Raw genomic sequence first — 15,017 nt, 5'->3', positions numbered from 1 at the left:
CACAGCAGCCTGAAAGTCGAGAGTGGGTGGAGAGAAACACAGTTGGCTCTAAATGCTTACCTGTTCTTCAGGATAATGGCTCAACTTCTCTCTCTTCCCTCATTCCGTCCTGTAGTCTTCCGAGCCTTTTCCCCTTCAGCTCAGAAAATCTTAGGCAGCTTGGAGCCACTGTCCGCATTTTCCAACAGAAGATAGAAACTCAATCACTTTCATGGCTCTCTGGAGGTCTGTGATGGAGTAGCTTTGGGTTTGTGTTAATGGTGCCCAGGGGCCTTGATTTTTCTTTCCTTACTGTCTGCAGCCATGGCTTAGGAAGAGAGATATTGGGGTTCCTAGGACCAGTGCTGAGGTGGAGGTGACCTCTCATGGGCTTCCAGAGGAGGCAGGGCCCTTTGCTGACAGGCCTGTCTATGGGGCTACTGCTGCTCTTCAGCTGGATGACCCTTGCCCAGCCCACCTCTCTCTCAGGTACAGCACTCTCCTCTGCCCCCAGCCCCCGCTTCAGGTCCCCTACTCTGTCAGTAGGGCATGGGCTACTCTGGGAAGCTGGTCGGGAGGAAGGGAGCCTGCCCTTCTGATAATGGCTGATCCCTTTCACTCTCCCGAAGGGGTGGAGTGGGGTGTGCGTAGACCATTCCTGCCTGTCTCCAGCCCCATTACCCATCCCCTCAGCGCTGGCCCGCTACCCTCACTTGTGCCAGACCTCTCGGGATGCCAATGGCCGCCACTACCCTGGTTTCTTCTGTCCTCGGCTCTCTGATACTCCGGAGGAAGCGTATTGCTGCCACCTGCAGGCTGCAGGGGGCTCCTGCTGCACCCGGGCTGAATTTGAGGCCCTGTACCAAGTCAACCTGTCCTCCCTTCCGCCTCCGCCCGTGCTCAGGTGAGAACTCCAGCCCCAGAGCCGCTGGAACACTGGCAGGGTGTTTCCGTATCTGGGGCTCTGTTCCTAAGTGCTGGGCTGGGACGCTTTTAGCTTATAGACTAGTGGAGGGACAGACCTCAAACAGAAACTCACGTAAATACATGATTACAAACAATTCTGTGAAGGAAAAGTTCAGGGGACTGTGAAAGGGGGTAACAGGGAGCCATTGCCTGTGTTGTGGCACGGGGGCGGGGCGGGGTGGGGCAGGTGTCAAGACTACGGAGGATCTTGCAGTCTGTGGATTACACACATAGTCGGGGTTTTCAATCCTGAATCTGTCCAGATAGCCTCAGGGTACCTGTGAGTCCCCTGACTTTGTATTTAACAAATTCTACATTTATCAGAGGAGGGGCTCCCGAGCTTCCTCCGGACTCGCCGGGGCTCTGTAACCCACGGGCTGCAGCAGCGAGAGCGCGGCGGGCCAGCGTCCTGATGCTCTCGCCTTTCCCACAGGGGCCCGGGCCCGCTCCTCGCGCTGGGCCTCTACAGCCTGCTGCTGGTGGGCTTGATCACCGCAGACCTCGCGCACTTCTGCCGCGGTCGGGGCCGGGGCCGCCGCGGGCCTCCCTCGGGGTCCTCCGCCGCCTGCCCCCTGCAGGTCTCGGAGGGAACAGACTAGGCGTGCCCGGGGCTTCTCTGCGCCTGCGCACCCGGGCGGAGCGCCCCGCCCCTCCCCAGGTGCGCTCCCGTCTTGGCCCCGCCCCGCCCCACCATGGCCCCGCCCCTTCTCTGCCCCCGCCTCTGACGGTGGACTAGGGCGGGGCAGCGACTGCAGATTCCAGAGCCTAGACCCACCCCGCCCCGGAGACTGCGCCTGCGCGAGCCCGGGACGTCTGCGCCGCGATGACTGTGAGTGGTGCAGGGTCCCCCGAGCCCCGGCCCGTTGTCCCCGGGCTGCGTACCCATACCCCCGCGACATCACCACTTCGCACCAACTCTGACCATTCCTGGGCCTCCTTCGCCCTCAATCTTTGCTCTCAGTGGGACTCGCCCCCGACCTGCAGCCTCCTCTCCCCCTAGCTCCTCGGCTCTGCCCTGAGCCCATCTGCGACGTCTCCACCCCTTCCCTCCACAGGCCAGCTCAGTGGAGCAGCTGCGGAAGGAGGGCAACGAGCTGTTCAAATGCGGGGACTACGAAGGCGCCCTGACGGCCTACACCCAGGCCCTGGGGTTGGGCGCGACGCCGCAGGACCAGGCCATTCTGCACCGGAATCGGGCCGCCTGCCACCTCAAGCTGGTGAGGGAGCGGCTGCTCTTCTCCTGCCTGCTGGCCCCGGTTTGCCCATCTCGCTGCTGCTTGGGCTCTGGCAGGGCATTCACCTTCCCAGGCCACCCACACTCGTCAGACGTCTTTGGGCTTCTGGGGGGGGGGGATCGGATGACTGGAGAACAACCCTGCTGTCCGGTTAGTGCCCGGAAAAGGAAATGGCCAGCCTCTCAGGCTCCTGTGCCTTCTCTTACAGGAAGATTACGACAAGGCGGAAACGGAGGCATCCAAAGGTAGGGGACTGCGGGCCCTCTAGGGGAGCTGGGGGCTTCTATGGTAGACAAGGACTCTGGGACCTCCGCACCTTCACATTCGCCTTTTCTTTTCGCCTCTGAAACACATCTGCCTTCTTTCTTTCCCACTTCCTCGGGCATTTCCTTTTCTGCAGCTACCCTCACCCTTTCTGGGGCTGGAGTACTGAGCCCCACATTCGTCCCCCCACCTTCCTCTGGCCCTCGAGATCTTTCCCTACTGCTCTTGCCTGGAGATGGTGGCTTCATGGTTGCTGACAGAGCTCCCGTTTGTGCTCAGCCATTGAAAAGGACGGTGGGGATGTCAAAGCACTTTACCGGCGCAGCCAAGCCCTCGAGAAGCTGGGCCGCCTCGACCAGGCTGTCCTTGACCTGCAGAGATGTGTGAGCCTGGAGCCCAAGAACAAAGTTTTCCAGGAGGCCCTGCGAAACATTGGGGGCCAGATTCAGGAGAAGGTACGTGAGTGACCAAGAGAGAGTGAGGCATTGACCGGTGGTAGAGGGGCTCTGGTAAATGGGTCTGGGTTAAGGGTGGAAACACAGTTCTCCAGAGAGGAGATACCTGTGGCCAATGAGCTTATAGAATGATGCTCAACCTTACCAGCAGTTAGGGAAGAGCAAACTAACAGCAAGGGGCTGTTTTTTTTGGTGGTCTATTTGTCAGGCATTTAAAGTTCGTATACTTTGGGGGCTGGCCCAGTGGCGTAGTGGTTAGGTTTGCACCCTCTGCTTCCACGGTCCAGGGTTCGCAGGTTCGTATCCCCAGCGCAGACCTGCACACCGCTCATCAAGCCATGCTGTGGCGGCGTCCCATGTACAAAGTAGAGGAAGATTGGCACAGATGTCAGCTCAGGGACCATCTTCCTCAAGCAAAAAGAGGAAGATTGGCAATGGATGTTAGCTCAGGGCCAATCTTCCTCACCAAAAAAAAAAAAAAAGTTTGTGTACTTTGCTAGAAGGAGGGAGACAGACACTTACATGGTGAGGGTTGGGGGGACGTAGGTTCCCTCATGACTCCTGGAGGGGATATAAATTAGTACAGCTACATTAGTACAGCTCCTTTGGAGAGTGCTTTAGCATGTCTCTCCAATTTTAAATGAGCATATCCTGTGATCCAGTGTGTTTACTTCTTTTTTTGTATTTTTTATTTTTTGGTGAGGAAGATTAGTCCTGAGCTAGCATCCATTGCCAATCCTCCTCTTTTTGCTGAGAAAGATTGGCCCTGGGATAACATCTGTGCCCATCTTCCCCTACTTTATATGTGGGACGCCTGCCACAGCATGGCTTGACAAGCGGTGTGTAGGTCCGTGCCCGGGATCCGAACCTGCAAACCCCAGGCTGCCGAAGTGGAGTGTGAAGTTAACCACTATGCCACCGGGCAGCCCCCAGTATGTTTACTTCTTGCTGTCTGCCCTAGAAAAGCCTTGCCTATGTATACCAGCAGGCGTGTGTATGTTTATTTCAGCTTTGTTTGCAGTAATGAAAAATTGTAACTTGCCTACCATAACCAGCAGTAGGGGAATGGCTAAGTAAATTGGGTGATGTCCTTCCTACAGACTTCTATGTTGTAGTTAGCGAGACTAGGTAGATCCACATGTGTGGACATGGAAAGCTAACACTTCTTAAATGGAAAAAAGCAAAGTATACAATAACACGTATAGTATGATAACATTTATGTTAAAACCATCCCCCATAAACACCCAAAACAATACCATGTTTTTTCTGTGCGTCCACTTGGGTGTGTAAATACAGAGAAAAATATTTTAAAAGACATACATGAGTGATATGATATGATTTTGTGTGACTCCTGGGGAAAGGAATGGGATTGAGAGGGCTTTTCAAAAGAGAGTTTGCTTCATCCGTTTTTTTTAAATAACGTGACATCATTTGTGTTGTATGTTTATTTAGAAATTAATTTAGGAGAAAAGAATCGAAGAACCATTATGAACTATCAAGCTTGAGTTAACCAGATAATTTAGTGTTCAAGTGCTGACACAGTGGAAGCAAGTAATATGATGGCAAACACCTTATTGAAAGGTTGTGACTTGGGAAAGAAAATAGTTTTCCTCTCAGTGCCAGCCCTGTGTGATCAGCAGGGGCTGCCGAGAGCACTGTGTTCGGAAGTGTTGGGACGCAGGTTGCCTGGGCCTAGCAGGAGACCCTGCTGTGACTGGTTGGTCATGTCTGCCACGGATGCAAGAGGGGAAGGGGGGCAGCACGAGTGCTAGGCATGTGCCACCATCCGTGTCCAGGACCCTGGGGAGGGAGAGGGCCTAGGATGATCTTGATCACTCAGAGTATTTTTAGAAACTGTCAAAAAGAGAATTCTGGAGCTAGAGGGAAGGTTAGCAACTGTCTCATGACCTGCTGGCTCCCTTGCAGGAGGCATAAATGTTGAGTTCAGTGCCACGGGTGGAGCACCCGTGCTGCCACGACAGAGATGGCACCACTGGGAGTGCGGTGCCTCGTGGCTAACAGGATGTCTCCCCTTCTGAATGGCACTGCCTTCAGCATTGGCGCCGCCCCTGCCGCCCAAGTGGGAAGTAGTCAGAGAAGAAAACAGCCTCGGGAAGTTCAGGAGAAGCTGCCAGGCGAGTCTCTTCCTGCCCAAGGTCGCTTGGTGGTAGCTTTAAGCCCAAATGTCCTTGCTGGGCCTCCCAGACAGGAGCCAGGCCCTGGGAGGAGCTGGAGAGAACAAATAGGGAACGTGTTGTCTCTGGCCGAGAGAGGTGATTTCCTTCATGCTTTGTTGGTTTGTCGTAGGTGCGATACATGTCCTCAACAGATGCCAAAGTGGAACAGATGTTTCAGATACTATTGGACCCACAAGAGAAAGGCACTGAGAAAAAGCAGAAGGTATAGGGCCCGGACTGAACGAATGGGGCTGAACTCCCACGAGAGCTGCCATTCCATAGTGCCCTCCCTGTGTGCGGGTGTTGGCCCCAGAGGCCCCTCCTGGCCTGGTCTGCTGCATGTCCCTCCTGAGGTCGTGCCTCTGGACCCCAGAGCCTGAGTGTGGCTGAGGAGAGGGGACCAGTGTTCACTGAGCACGTTGTCGGTCAGGCCCTGTGCCGGGAGCTGGGGGCACAGAGGTGACTGAGGCACTGCCCCTGCCCTTCAGGCTCTGGCAGGGATTTGGGACCCTATTTACTCTAACCCTCAACCCTGAGAGCAAGCTCTTCCCTCTACTTACAGAGAAGTAAACTGAAGTCATAGGGGTCACTCAGCTGCTCAGTGGAAGTGGTGAGGTCCAGAGCTCCGGGCCTCTGCTTGCCCTGCCCCGTGCTGTGTGCAGTGTCCACATTGTGATATACTTCCTTTGACACAGGCTTCTCAGAACCTGGTGGTACTGGCCCGGGAGGATGCTGGAGCTGAGAAGATCTTCCGGAGCAATGGGGTTCAGCTCTTGCAATGCCTGCTGGACACGGGAGAGGCTGACTTGATGCTGGCGGCTCTGCGCACGCTGGTCGGCATTTGCTCTGAGCACCAGTCACGGGTGGGTGTGACAGAGGGTGTAGTTATTGCCTCCGTCTGTCCATCCATCCATCCATTCACCCTTCCACCCTTCTACCCCTCATCTCATTCCAAAAAAAATGTAAGGCAGAGTACAAGGAGACATGTAACAAGAGAGGAAAGATTTAAATGGGACAAAAAAGATCCACATGATTTGGGGTGAACTGGGACTGGGAAAGAGCAAAAGCAGCCCTTGACCCCCTGAGTGCTTGCTTTGGGTGGGCTCACAGGCCTGAGCTGGGCTTCCCTGAGCCGGCCTACAGAGATGCCTGGTCACCAAGTCATTCATTGTCCATGAGGTGAAAGCAAGCCTGTTGCAAAGAAAAAGGCCCCTGTCCTTCCCTGCAGATCAGACAGGGTTTCCCTGGAGGGGGTTCTTCACAGCGAGGGATGTGGTCAGTGACGTCACCCACAGCATCTTTACCATTGAGACAGTGACCAGATATGGGGGGCTTGACCCTGAAATGATTCTCAGCCTAGACTGTGGGTGTCCAGCACAGACAGTTCAGCAGGAAGAGTCCTGTCCTGGTCCAAGTGCCATGAGGTCCATGCCCCAGCTCTTGCCGGAGCTGGCTTGACCTAGGAGACAGGGACGTGACCCTTGGTTGCTTTTAGAGGAGCCCACAATTCCTAGATGAGGGTGGAAATGTGAAATACTCTATGAAAGGTCTTTAGGCCAAGTTTGGCTGTATTTCTGGGTCTCCCAGGACTGAGAAGGGTAAAACCATGGGAATGCTGTCTGCAGAATTCCCAGGGTGTAGACAGAACCTCAGGGTTGATATTGGGGAGGAACTAGGTGGCTTTGGGCCTGGTAGGCAGATAGCTTTGTCCAGGCTAATGTTCTTCCTGGGGGGACATGGACCAAAGCGGCTGTTTTCAGGGCTACAGTATTCCTTGTCTTCTCTGGAGCCAAGGAGAGGACAGATTCCTCTGGAATGTTTTCTTTAGGAAGCCTTTCCAAGGAGGTCATGCTGGAGTCCCCCCGGCCACACCCTCAGGCAGGCCCACTTGGTTTTCATTGGAGCTGCTCTTTCCCGCAAACGTTTTCTCCCCTCGGCCTGAGTCCCTGGCTCACACTTAGGGATCTCTATGGCTGCCCTTCACCAGCTGGAGCCTCTGTCCACCTCTCTCCCACCCAGACAGTGGCAACCTTGAGTGTCCTGGGAACTCGACGGGTGGTCTCCATCCTGGGCGTAGAAAACCAGGCTGTGTCCCTGGCTGCCTGCCACCTGCTGCACGTTATGTTTGATGCCCTCAAGGAAGGTGTCAAGAAAGGCTTCCGAGGCAAAGAAGGCGCCATCATTGTGGGTGAGTGGAAGCGGGTCTGTGCTCCTTTGGGTGTTGCTGTCGTGGAGGGGAAGGGGCTGAGCCAGCCAGGCCAGCTCTTTGGGGACCAGACTTGCAGCTGCAGGTTGTTCAGGAATATGGCTTGGTGACAGTATTTTACTCTAGGTTCCAAGTAGCCAGGGCACCTGTGGGGAAGGCTGGAACCCAGCCCAGAGCCCAGGATGCAGGTTGCCTTCATGTCTCCCCAGCCTGTTAGAGAAGTTCAAGATCAGACAGGGCTGGGCTGCCATGGAGCCCACTGATATCTTCTTGTTGCCAGATCCTGCCCGGGAGCTGAAGGTCCTCATCAGTAACCTCTTGGAGCTACTGACTGAGGTGGGGGTCTCGGGCCAAGGCCGAGACAATGCCCTGACCCTCCTGATTAAAGTGGTGCCCCGGAAGTCTGTGAAGGACCCCAACAACAGCCTCACCCTCTGGGTCATTGACCAAGGTAGGTGATACTGTTTAAGAAAGAGAAAGAAAGAGACTGAGCATATGTGTGTGTTTTGCTTGGGTGCTGGGCCTACGTATCCCCAGGAGTGATTGCACCAGCTGTCTGCACTGAAGTGCACCCAGTGGCCTGCGCTGTCTCCTCGGGGAACGCAGAGTTAGACCCTTCAGCCGTGAATGTGTGCAGGTGCACGCATGTCGAGCAGGCCTGCGAGCAGGTTCACGGGAAGGCAAGATCAGCTTTCTGTATCTGAAGTGTTTCTCAGTGAGCGTGTATTGCTTCTATACTCAGGAAAAACCATAAAGTTTAATATATAAATTCACACTTCTCTTTTCCCCTAAAAGATAAGTAAGGAAAGCTCGGCAGAAGTCCCTGCGTGAGCACACCCACTGGGTGCTCCTCTTCCCTCGTTAGCCCAATAATCCTGTGAGGCATGGGGCTTATTTACCCCTTCAGTTTTACAGACGAGGAGCCTCAAAGCCCCAGAACATTGGCCCACGGGCAGGGCCGGCATGCAGACCTCACTGCTGAGCTCCTTCCCTGACCCCACAGCCGCCTCCATAGGTAGCAGGTCCACCAACCAGATTCTCCATGCCCGCCCTCGACACAGCTGTCTGCCCTCTGTAACTTATCCAAGGGTGGTCCTGCTTTTCTGTTCCAGCCATCCTCTTCCATCTGCCTGTAGGGGTTGGAACTAGTGTTCTGCTGTCTAAATAGGGTGTCTTTTCAGGTCTGAAAAAGATTCTGGAGGTGGGGGGCTCTGTGCAGGACCCTCCCGGGGAGCTCACGGTGACAGCCAACAGCCGCATGAGCGCCTCCATTCTCCTCAGCAAGCTCTTCGATGACCTGAAGTGTGATGCCGAGAGGGAGAATTTCCACCGACTCTGTGAAAACTACATCAAGTAAGGGAGTCAGCCCCATCTCCCATCGCCAGGGGTTCTAACCAGAATTGTGACTCCCTTGGGAGGGACAGCAGTGAGAGGTTTTCACAAGGAGAGCAGCCTTGGGGAGGACTAGCAGGGGGAGACAGAGTGGTCCCAGGGCCCAGTTCTTATTCCATAGTGACGTCCCCAGGGACACACTTTCTCAGATCAGTTCTCCTATAATGCAGCCACTGTTCTCAAGCACATGCTGCGTTTACGGAGCACCATGTGTCTGTCCTGACACGGCGCTGCAGCACGACAGTCCTTACCCTTAGGGAGCTCACAGCTGGGAGAAAGCTGATGACAAATGATGAAATTGGCAGAACAGTTTCAGATCTTCATAAGTACAGGGAAGGAGATGAGCGGGGTGGTGTGAGTGAGAGTAAGCTGTGTTAGGTGGTGTGTTGTCAGGGACCGCTCCAGGAAAGCCTAGAGAGGGAAGGTGGGTGCCTGCTGTTGGGGGGAATGTGCTCGTCTGCCCGTCGGCAGTTCCTTGCTGCTCCCGCCCAGGTAGCGCAGGTGCCTGGCTAGTGGAGGGGAAGGGAGGGAAGGAGAGTCCCTTTATGCTGGCCTTGGTGTGACAGCTGTCACCCTGTGCCCCTCAGGAGCTGGTTTGAGGGCCACGGGCTGGCCGGGAAGCTGCGGGCCATCCAGACGGTGTCCTGCCTTCTGCAGGGCCCATGTGACGCCGGCAACCGGGCCCTGGAGCTGAGTGGCGTCATGGAGAGCGTGATCGCTCTGTGTGCCTCTGAGCAGGAAGAAGAGCAGCTGGTGGCTGTGGAGGCCCTGATCCACGCGGCCGGCAAGGCCAAGCGGGCCTCATTCATCACTACCAATGGCGTCTCGCTGCTGAAGGACCTGTACAAGCGCAGCGAGAAGGACAGCATCCGCATCCGGGCGCTGGTGGTGAGACTGGCAGGCCAGGGCTGGGCGGGCAGGCGGGCAGCCAGGCAGGGGTGCTGGGCTGGCTGGTGTCTCAGGGGGCGGCCCCGGCACACTCGGGGTGAAAATATGGGTGACACAGGGCCTTGTTAAGGCCAGAGGCATGGGCACTGGCTTCTCCCACACAGGGCTCATGGTCAAGTCAGGGAGATGAGCCTTACAGAGAGAACACCCAGGAAGGCAGCGTGGCACGTGCTGCCCCCTAGAGGCGGTGAGAGAAGCTCCAGAGGAGATGCTGAGGGAGTTTGGAGGACACGTGGGCTGGGCTAGTCAGAAAGGCTGTGTGGAAAGGCTGGGCCTGCAGGCAGCCCCAGGAGCTGGTGGTTTGGGGACCGGCTGGCTTCCAGGAGCCCATTGCAGCCATGCACCTTGCGGGGAGCTGGTCCTTCTTGGGGCACTCAGTCCTGGGTTTCTCCATCCCGTAAGGAGCCTTGGCTGAGGCTCCTGTTTTCTCCCTGCACACGCTCTGGCTCCACCTGTAAAAAGTTTTCTTGTATGACATGGAAAGCAACAGAGCAAATCCCAGTGCAGATTGGGGGGTGGGGGGTGGGGCCCAGGACAGCACAGTGGCCCACGTGTCAGTCTCTGCTGCAGGCTGTGTCACGTGGCTACCCCAGTAGCTGATTTTGCTGCCAAACGCTCTAGGTGGTAGCCTGGTGGGGGTGTGCATGGCCTCCAGAGAGCCCGGCAGAGTGCCAGGGAGGGAGCCCCCCGAGGTGTGGAGGAGCCTGGCTCTGCCTCCATCCCTGGAGGCCAGCAGCTCGTTCTTGCCTCTTCCTCCAGGGACTCTGTAAGCTCGGCTCGGCTGGAGGGACTGACTTTAGCATGAAGCAGTTTGCTGAAGGCTCCACTCTCAAACTGGCCAAGCAGTGTCGAAAGTGAGTCGTTTGGCATTGCCATGGCTCCCCCACCACCTGTCAGCTAGACTTCAAGAGAGGAGGGTCTGGGTGGAGGGTGGGGCCTCCTCACTGCCCTGCTCTCCCCCAGGCAGACCCTCCTGGATCCTGCCATGTGAACTGCTTCCGTATGTGGCGGGGATGCCCAAGCCCCTAGCTTTGACTCCTTGGTCCTGGTGTGCCCCTTCCTGCCCCGCTAGTTCTGATGCTTGTCCACTACCCTGCATGACCCCAGGTGGCTGTGCAATGACCAGATTGACGCAGGCACTCGGCGCTGGGCAGTGGAGGGCCTGGCCTACCTCACCTTTGATGCCGATGTGAAGGAAGAGTTTGTGGAGGACGAGGCTGCCCTGAAGGCTCTGGTCCAGCTGAGCAGGGTAGCACCAGGGGTCCCTCCAGTCATCCGGGGACACTTCCTAGGATTAGAGCTTACCTGGCTTTCTTGGCAGGTCTTGGCCAGTGGCTTTTGTGGCCCGAGTGGCCGCTCTGGGTGGCGTGGGCAGACTGGCCTGCACCAGCAGTGTCAGAAAAGACTGTCTCTTTGGTGGAGTTGGAGGTCAAGTGTGTGAGCTCCCAAAGGCCGGGGGCAGGCGGGGGCCTGGGGAGGTTCCCAGATTCATCCTGGTGCCCAGGTGGTCCAGTGAGGGTAGAATTGGGGGCCTGGGCAGCATTTATCCCAGTGCTGCTCTGCCCCCTGGGATGGCTGACTGACTGCCCCTCTGCTCCTGGCAGTCCGAGGAGAGGTCAGTGCTCTTTGCGGTGGCTTCGGCACTGGTGAACTGCACCAACAGCTATGACTACGAGGAGCCTGACCCCAAGATGGTGGAGCTGGCCAAGTATGCCAAGCAGCATGTGCCTGAGCAGCACCCGAAGGTGAGGGGGCCGCTAGGAGGGGTTTGGGGGTTTCTGTATCACTGGGACCGGTTGATCTGGTGCATCCAGAGCAGATGAATCTTCTGTTTAAGCGGGTTTCTTGCCCTTTGTTCTCATGTTCATCAATTTGTGCTGTGAAGAGGGTCCCCCTTTCCCTGTCTAGTCAGCCGAGGCCCCTCTGTTAAGCTGCCTGCCTCCCCAGGACAAACCGAGTTTCGTGCGGGCTCGGGTGAAGAAGCTGCTGGCAGCAGGCGTGGTGTCGGCCATGACGTGCATGGTGAAGACCGAAAGCCCTGTGCTGACGAATTCCTGCCGAGAGCTGCTCTCCAGGTGAGCCTGCCTCAGCGGAGCCAGACCTTCCCAGCTCTTGAGCCTTGAGGCTGCCGATGTAGCCACAGGGGGAGCAGGTCCTGGTGCTGTGGGCCTCCTAGAGCAGGGGTGCCACACGCTTGGCTGCCTTCCTTCACCGAGCATAGAAGTGGAGTGTCTACCTGCCAGGGCCCCGGCCCCACTCACCCACCACCCCACTACCGCCCTCTCTCCGCAGGGTCTTCCTGGCGTTGGTGGAAGAGGTGGAGGACCGCGGCACTGTGGTTGCTCAGGGAGGGGGCAAGGTAAGCTGGCTTACAGACTCCTTCCTGATGGTCCACAAGACATGACTCAGTGGCTGCCACACCAGAGATTAGTTTTAGATGTGGGATGGGAAACATTATTAGTGACCGGCAGGAACATCTTCCTGCTGAGAGAGGGATGCTGACGGGGCGGGTTCATTGGAGCCCCCGGCACTTTGTGCCTGTTAAGGTCCTGAGCTCTCCCCCTTTCCCTGTGTCGTTGACCTCCACGGCCCCAGCACCGGCACAATCCGTGGCTAGCCCTTCCTAGGTGTTTCAGGAAGTGTTTGGGTAGCTTAATGAGAGACCTCAGAGAGGTGGAGAGGGTCTGAGCGGGGAGTGTTGTCAAGCCTGAGGAGAGAGGAGGAGAAAGGTGCGGGTGGACAGTCAGAGCTCAGGGCCTACTGGTTTGGGCCTTACGCTCCCGGGCACATCCTGGACACGGACGGGCTTGTCCCTACAGGCTCTGCTCCCGCTGGCCCTGGAAGGCACTGACGTGGGGCAGACAAAGGCAGCCCAGGCTCTCGCCAAGCTCACCATCACCTCCAACCCAGAGATGACCTTTCCTGGCGAGCGGGTACGTGTCTTCCTGCCCCAGCCCTGGCCTCCACCCCCTCACTGGGCCCTGATGGTCTCTGACCTGGGCTGTGGCTCCTCCGTGGGTTCAAGAGGAAGTGGCAGCTTTGCTGAGCCCTAGGGTGGGGAGGGCAGCCTTCTCTCAGGGGGTGGACCCCTGCCTGTGGGCTCGGTGGGGACTGGGCTGAGTAGCCCTGACAGGTGGGGTGCATGTCACAGATCTATGAGGTGGTCCGGCCCCTTGTCTCCCTGTTGCACCTCAACTGCTCAGGGCTGCAGAACTTCGAGGCGCTCATGGCTCTAACAAACCTGGCGGGCATCAGTGAGAGGCTCCGGTAAGGTCCCCTGGGACATGGGGCCCAGGTAGGGAGGGCATCAGGGTTTAGATTATCCCCAGTAAAGCACTTGACAGTTTGGAAAGCACTCTTCGGTCATGGCTTTATTTGAGCCTCACAGTGAGTCCTCTGTGTCATCCAGCTGAGGACACAGGCCAGGCGGTTTGATTTGGACAGCGCTCCCTGAGAGAGCACGTCACTGGGCAGTAACAGTACCGGCTCTGGAGTCAGACCATCTGGGTTCAAATCCTGGCTTCACTGGGTACCAGGGTGTAACCTCAAACAAGTTACATAACCACTCTGTGCCTCAGTTTCCCCCTCTGAAATGGGATGGTTATAGTAGTTACCTCATGGAGTTGTAGTGAGAAGAATTAAATGAGAAAATACATGTAAAAGCACTTAGTGCATAGGTACCTGGCTCCTAGCGATGTGCCCAGTCGATGCATATTAGCTATTACTACTAGTGGTGACCCTGGGCACATTACTCACTACTTAGCCTTGGTTTCTTCTTCTGCAAAATAGTCATGCTGATCACACCTGCACTGTCACCACAGGGCTGTGGTGAGGATTGAGTAAGGTAGTCCAAGTGCTGGGTCAGGGGAAGTGCTTAAATGTTCGGTGTTAGCATCACCATCACCACCACCCTGGTCTCCTAACTCCTGGTTGAAAGCATTCCACGCCCCGTGCCATCTCCTAGGCCTGGGTAGAAGGCTGGAAACCCCTGCAGTTCATACCTGGTGCAGGAGGGCCTTTGGACATTGCCCAGGGAAATCCTCAGCCCAGGGCTCAGTTGTATGGGGATATGGGGGTGGGGGCAGTGGATGCAGAGGCTCTGACGATGCTGAGCCTTCCACCCTCGGCCCCGCAGGCAGAAGATCCTGAAGGAGAAGGCTGTGCCCATGATTGAGGGCTACATGTTTGAGGAGCATGAGATGATCCGCCGGGCAGCCACGGAGTGCATGTGTAACTTGGCCATGAGCAAGGAGGTGAGGGCTGGTCCAGGCGGTCATGGTGGGAAGCCTTGCAGAAATATCTGTGCCCTGGCTGGGCTTTGCCTTAGCTGACTCAGTCCACACCCCTCATCTGGCCACAGGTGCAGGACCTCTTTGAAGCCAAGGGCAATGACCGGCTGAAGCTGCTGGTGCTGTACAGTGGAGAGGACGATGAGCTGCTCCGGCAGGCGGCTGCGGGGGGCCTGGCCATGCTCACTTCCATGCGGCCCTCGCTCTGCAGCCGCATCCCCCAAGTGGTCAGTGCCTCTTCTTGGTAGGGGAAGCGAGGTGGGCCAGGACCCCCCAGCATGGTGGCAGTTGGTGGGGGAAGTCCCAGGGTGTGCGGGTGTGTTCCCTGCCAAGGTTTAGCCTGTTGCTCAGTGGTCACACAGCCCTGTTTCCTGCAGACCACACATTGGCTGGAGATCCTGCAGGCCCTGCTTCTGAGCCCCAACCAGGAGCTGCAGCACCGGGGCGCTGTGGTGGTGTTGAACATGGTGGAGGCCTCGAGAGAGATCGCTAGCACCCTGATAGAGAGCGAGGTGCTGGAGATCCTGTCCGTGCTGGCTAAGGGCAAGGAGAGCCCCATCACCAGGGCTGCTGCAGCTTGCCTAGAGAAAGCGGTGGAATATGGGCTTATCAAACTCAACCAGGATGGAGACTGAGGGGCTGCTAATGCACACGCTACCTATCACAGCACAGGGAGCCAGGACAGACACGGCTTTTTGCTGGTGGGGGCTGGGATGCGGAACACTCTGGCCTCCTCTCTAGCTGCCCTTTGATGTCTTCTGTTCTGAGTCAGGGGCCACGTTCAGTCACAGCCCTGCTCTGCCAGCACTGCCTGCAGCCTCACGCAGCAGGGCCCTTTCTGTACTACTGTAGACAGCTGGGGATGGGGAAGGTGCATCTGGACTCAGCCTGTGGATTCCTGCACTGGGAAGGGCACATCGAGCAGCCTCACCACCTTGAGCATCACCTGAGCCTCCTAGCAGGCCTGCCTCTGACCCTCTAATAAAAGTGTGTGGAACTCAAATGTGTGCCCTGTCTGTGGGCAGGGAGGGCAGGCCGTGAGCCCTGGTCTGGAGCAGGAGCGGGCTGTGGTGGAGCACAGCGGAGCTTTATGGCAGCAGCAGAGC

General features: G+C 56.9%; 2 protein-coding genes across 2 annotated transcripts; both read left to right on the top strand.

Annotated features, from left to right (window-relative positions):
* The first annotated feature begins 313 nt into the window (after positions 1 to 313).
* On the top strand, positions 314 to 1,616 carry LOC147917691 (protein shisa-like-1). The gene is made up of 3 exons (XM_087428972.1): positions 314 to 468; positions 673 to 883; positions 1,379 to 1,616. Exons 1-3 carry the CDS (start codon positions 366 to 368, stop codon positions 1,542 to 1,544), a joined length of 480 nt encoding a protein of 159 aa, XP_087285098.1. The 5' UTR covers positions 314 to 365; the 3' UTR covers positions 1,545 to 1,616.
* A 73-nt stretch (positions 1,617 to 1,689) lies between these two features.
* Positions 1,690 to 14,914, top strand: UNC45A (unc-45 myosin chaperone A). The gene is made up of 20 exons (XM_014788649.2): positions 1,690 to 1,774; positions 2,001 to 2,162; positions 2,389 to 2,425; positions 2,724 to 2,899; positions 5,207 to 5,299; positions 5,772 to 5,939; positions 7,096 to 7,264; positions 7,563 to 7,733; positions 8,464 to 8,635; positions 9,262 to 9,562; positions 10,382 to 10,476; positions 10,730 to 10,871; positions 11,227 to 11,367; positions 11,570 to 11,697; positions 11,915 to 11,981; positions 12,442 to 12,555; positions 12,774 to 12,889; positions 13,758 to 13,875; positions 13,983 to 14,138; positions 14,289 to 14,914. Exons 1-20 carry the CDS (start codon positions 1,769 to 1,771, stop codon positions 14,544 to 14,546), a joined length of 2,790 nt encoding a protein of 929 aa, XP_014644135.1. The 5' UTR covers positions 1,690 to 1,768; the 3' UTR covers positions 14,547 to 14,914.
* Positions 14,915 to 15,017: the final 103 nt, after the last annotated feature.

This window comes from Ceratotherium simum, chromosome 3, assembly GCF_057802395.1.
Source record: "Ceratotherium simum simum isolate JZ-2026a chromosome 3, ASM5780239v1, whole genome shotgun sequence".
Classification (NCBI taxonomy): Eukaryota; Metazoa; Chordata; class Mammalia; order Perissodactyla; family Rhinocerotidae; genus Ceratotherium; species Ceratotherium simum.
The sequence above is the reverse complement of the archived record's forward strand: the minus strand, read 5'-3'. Positions and strand labels throughout refer to the sequence as shown.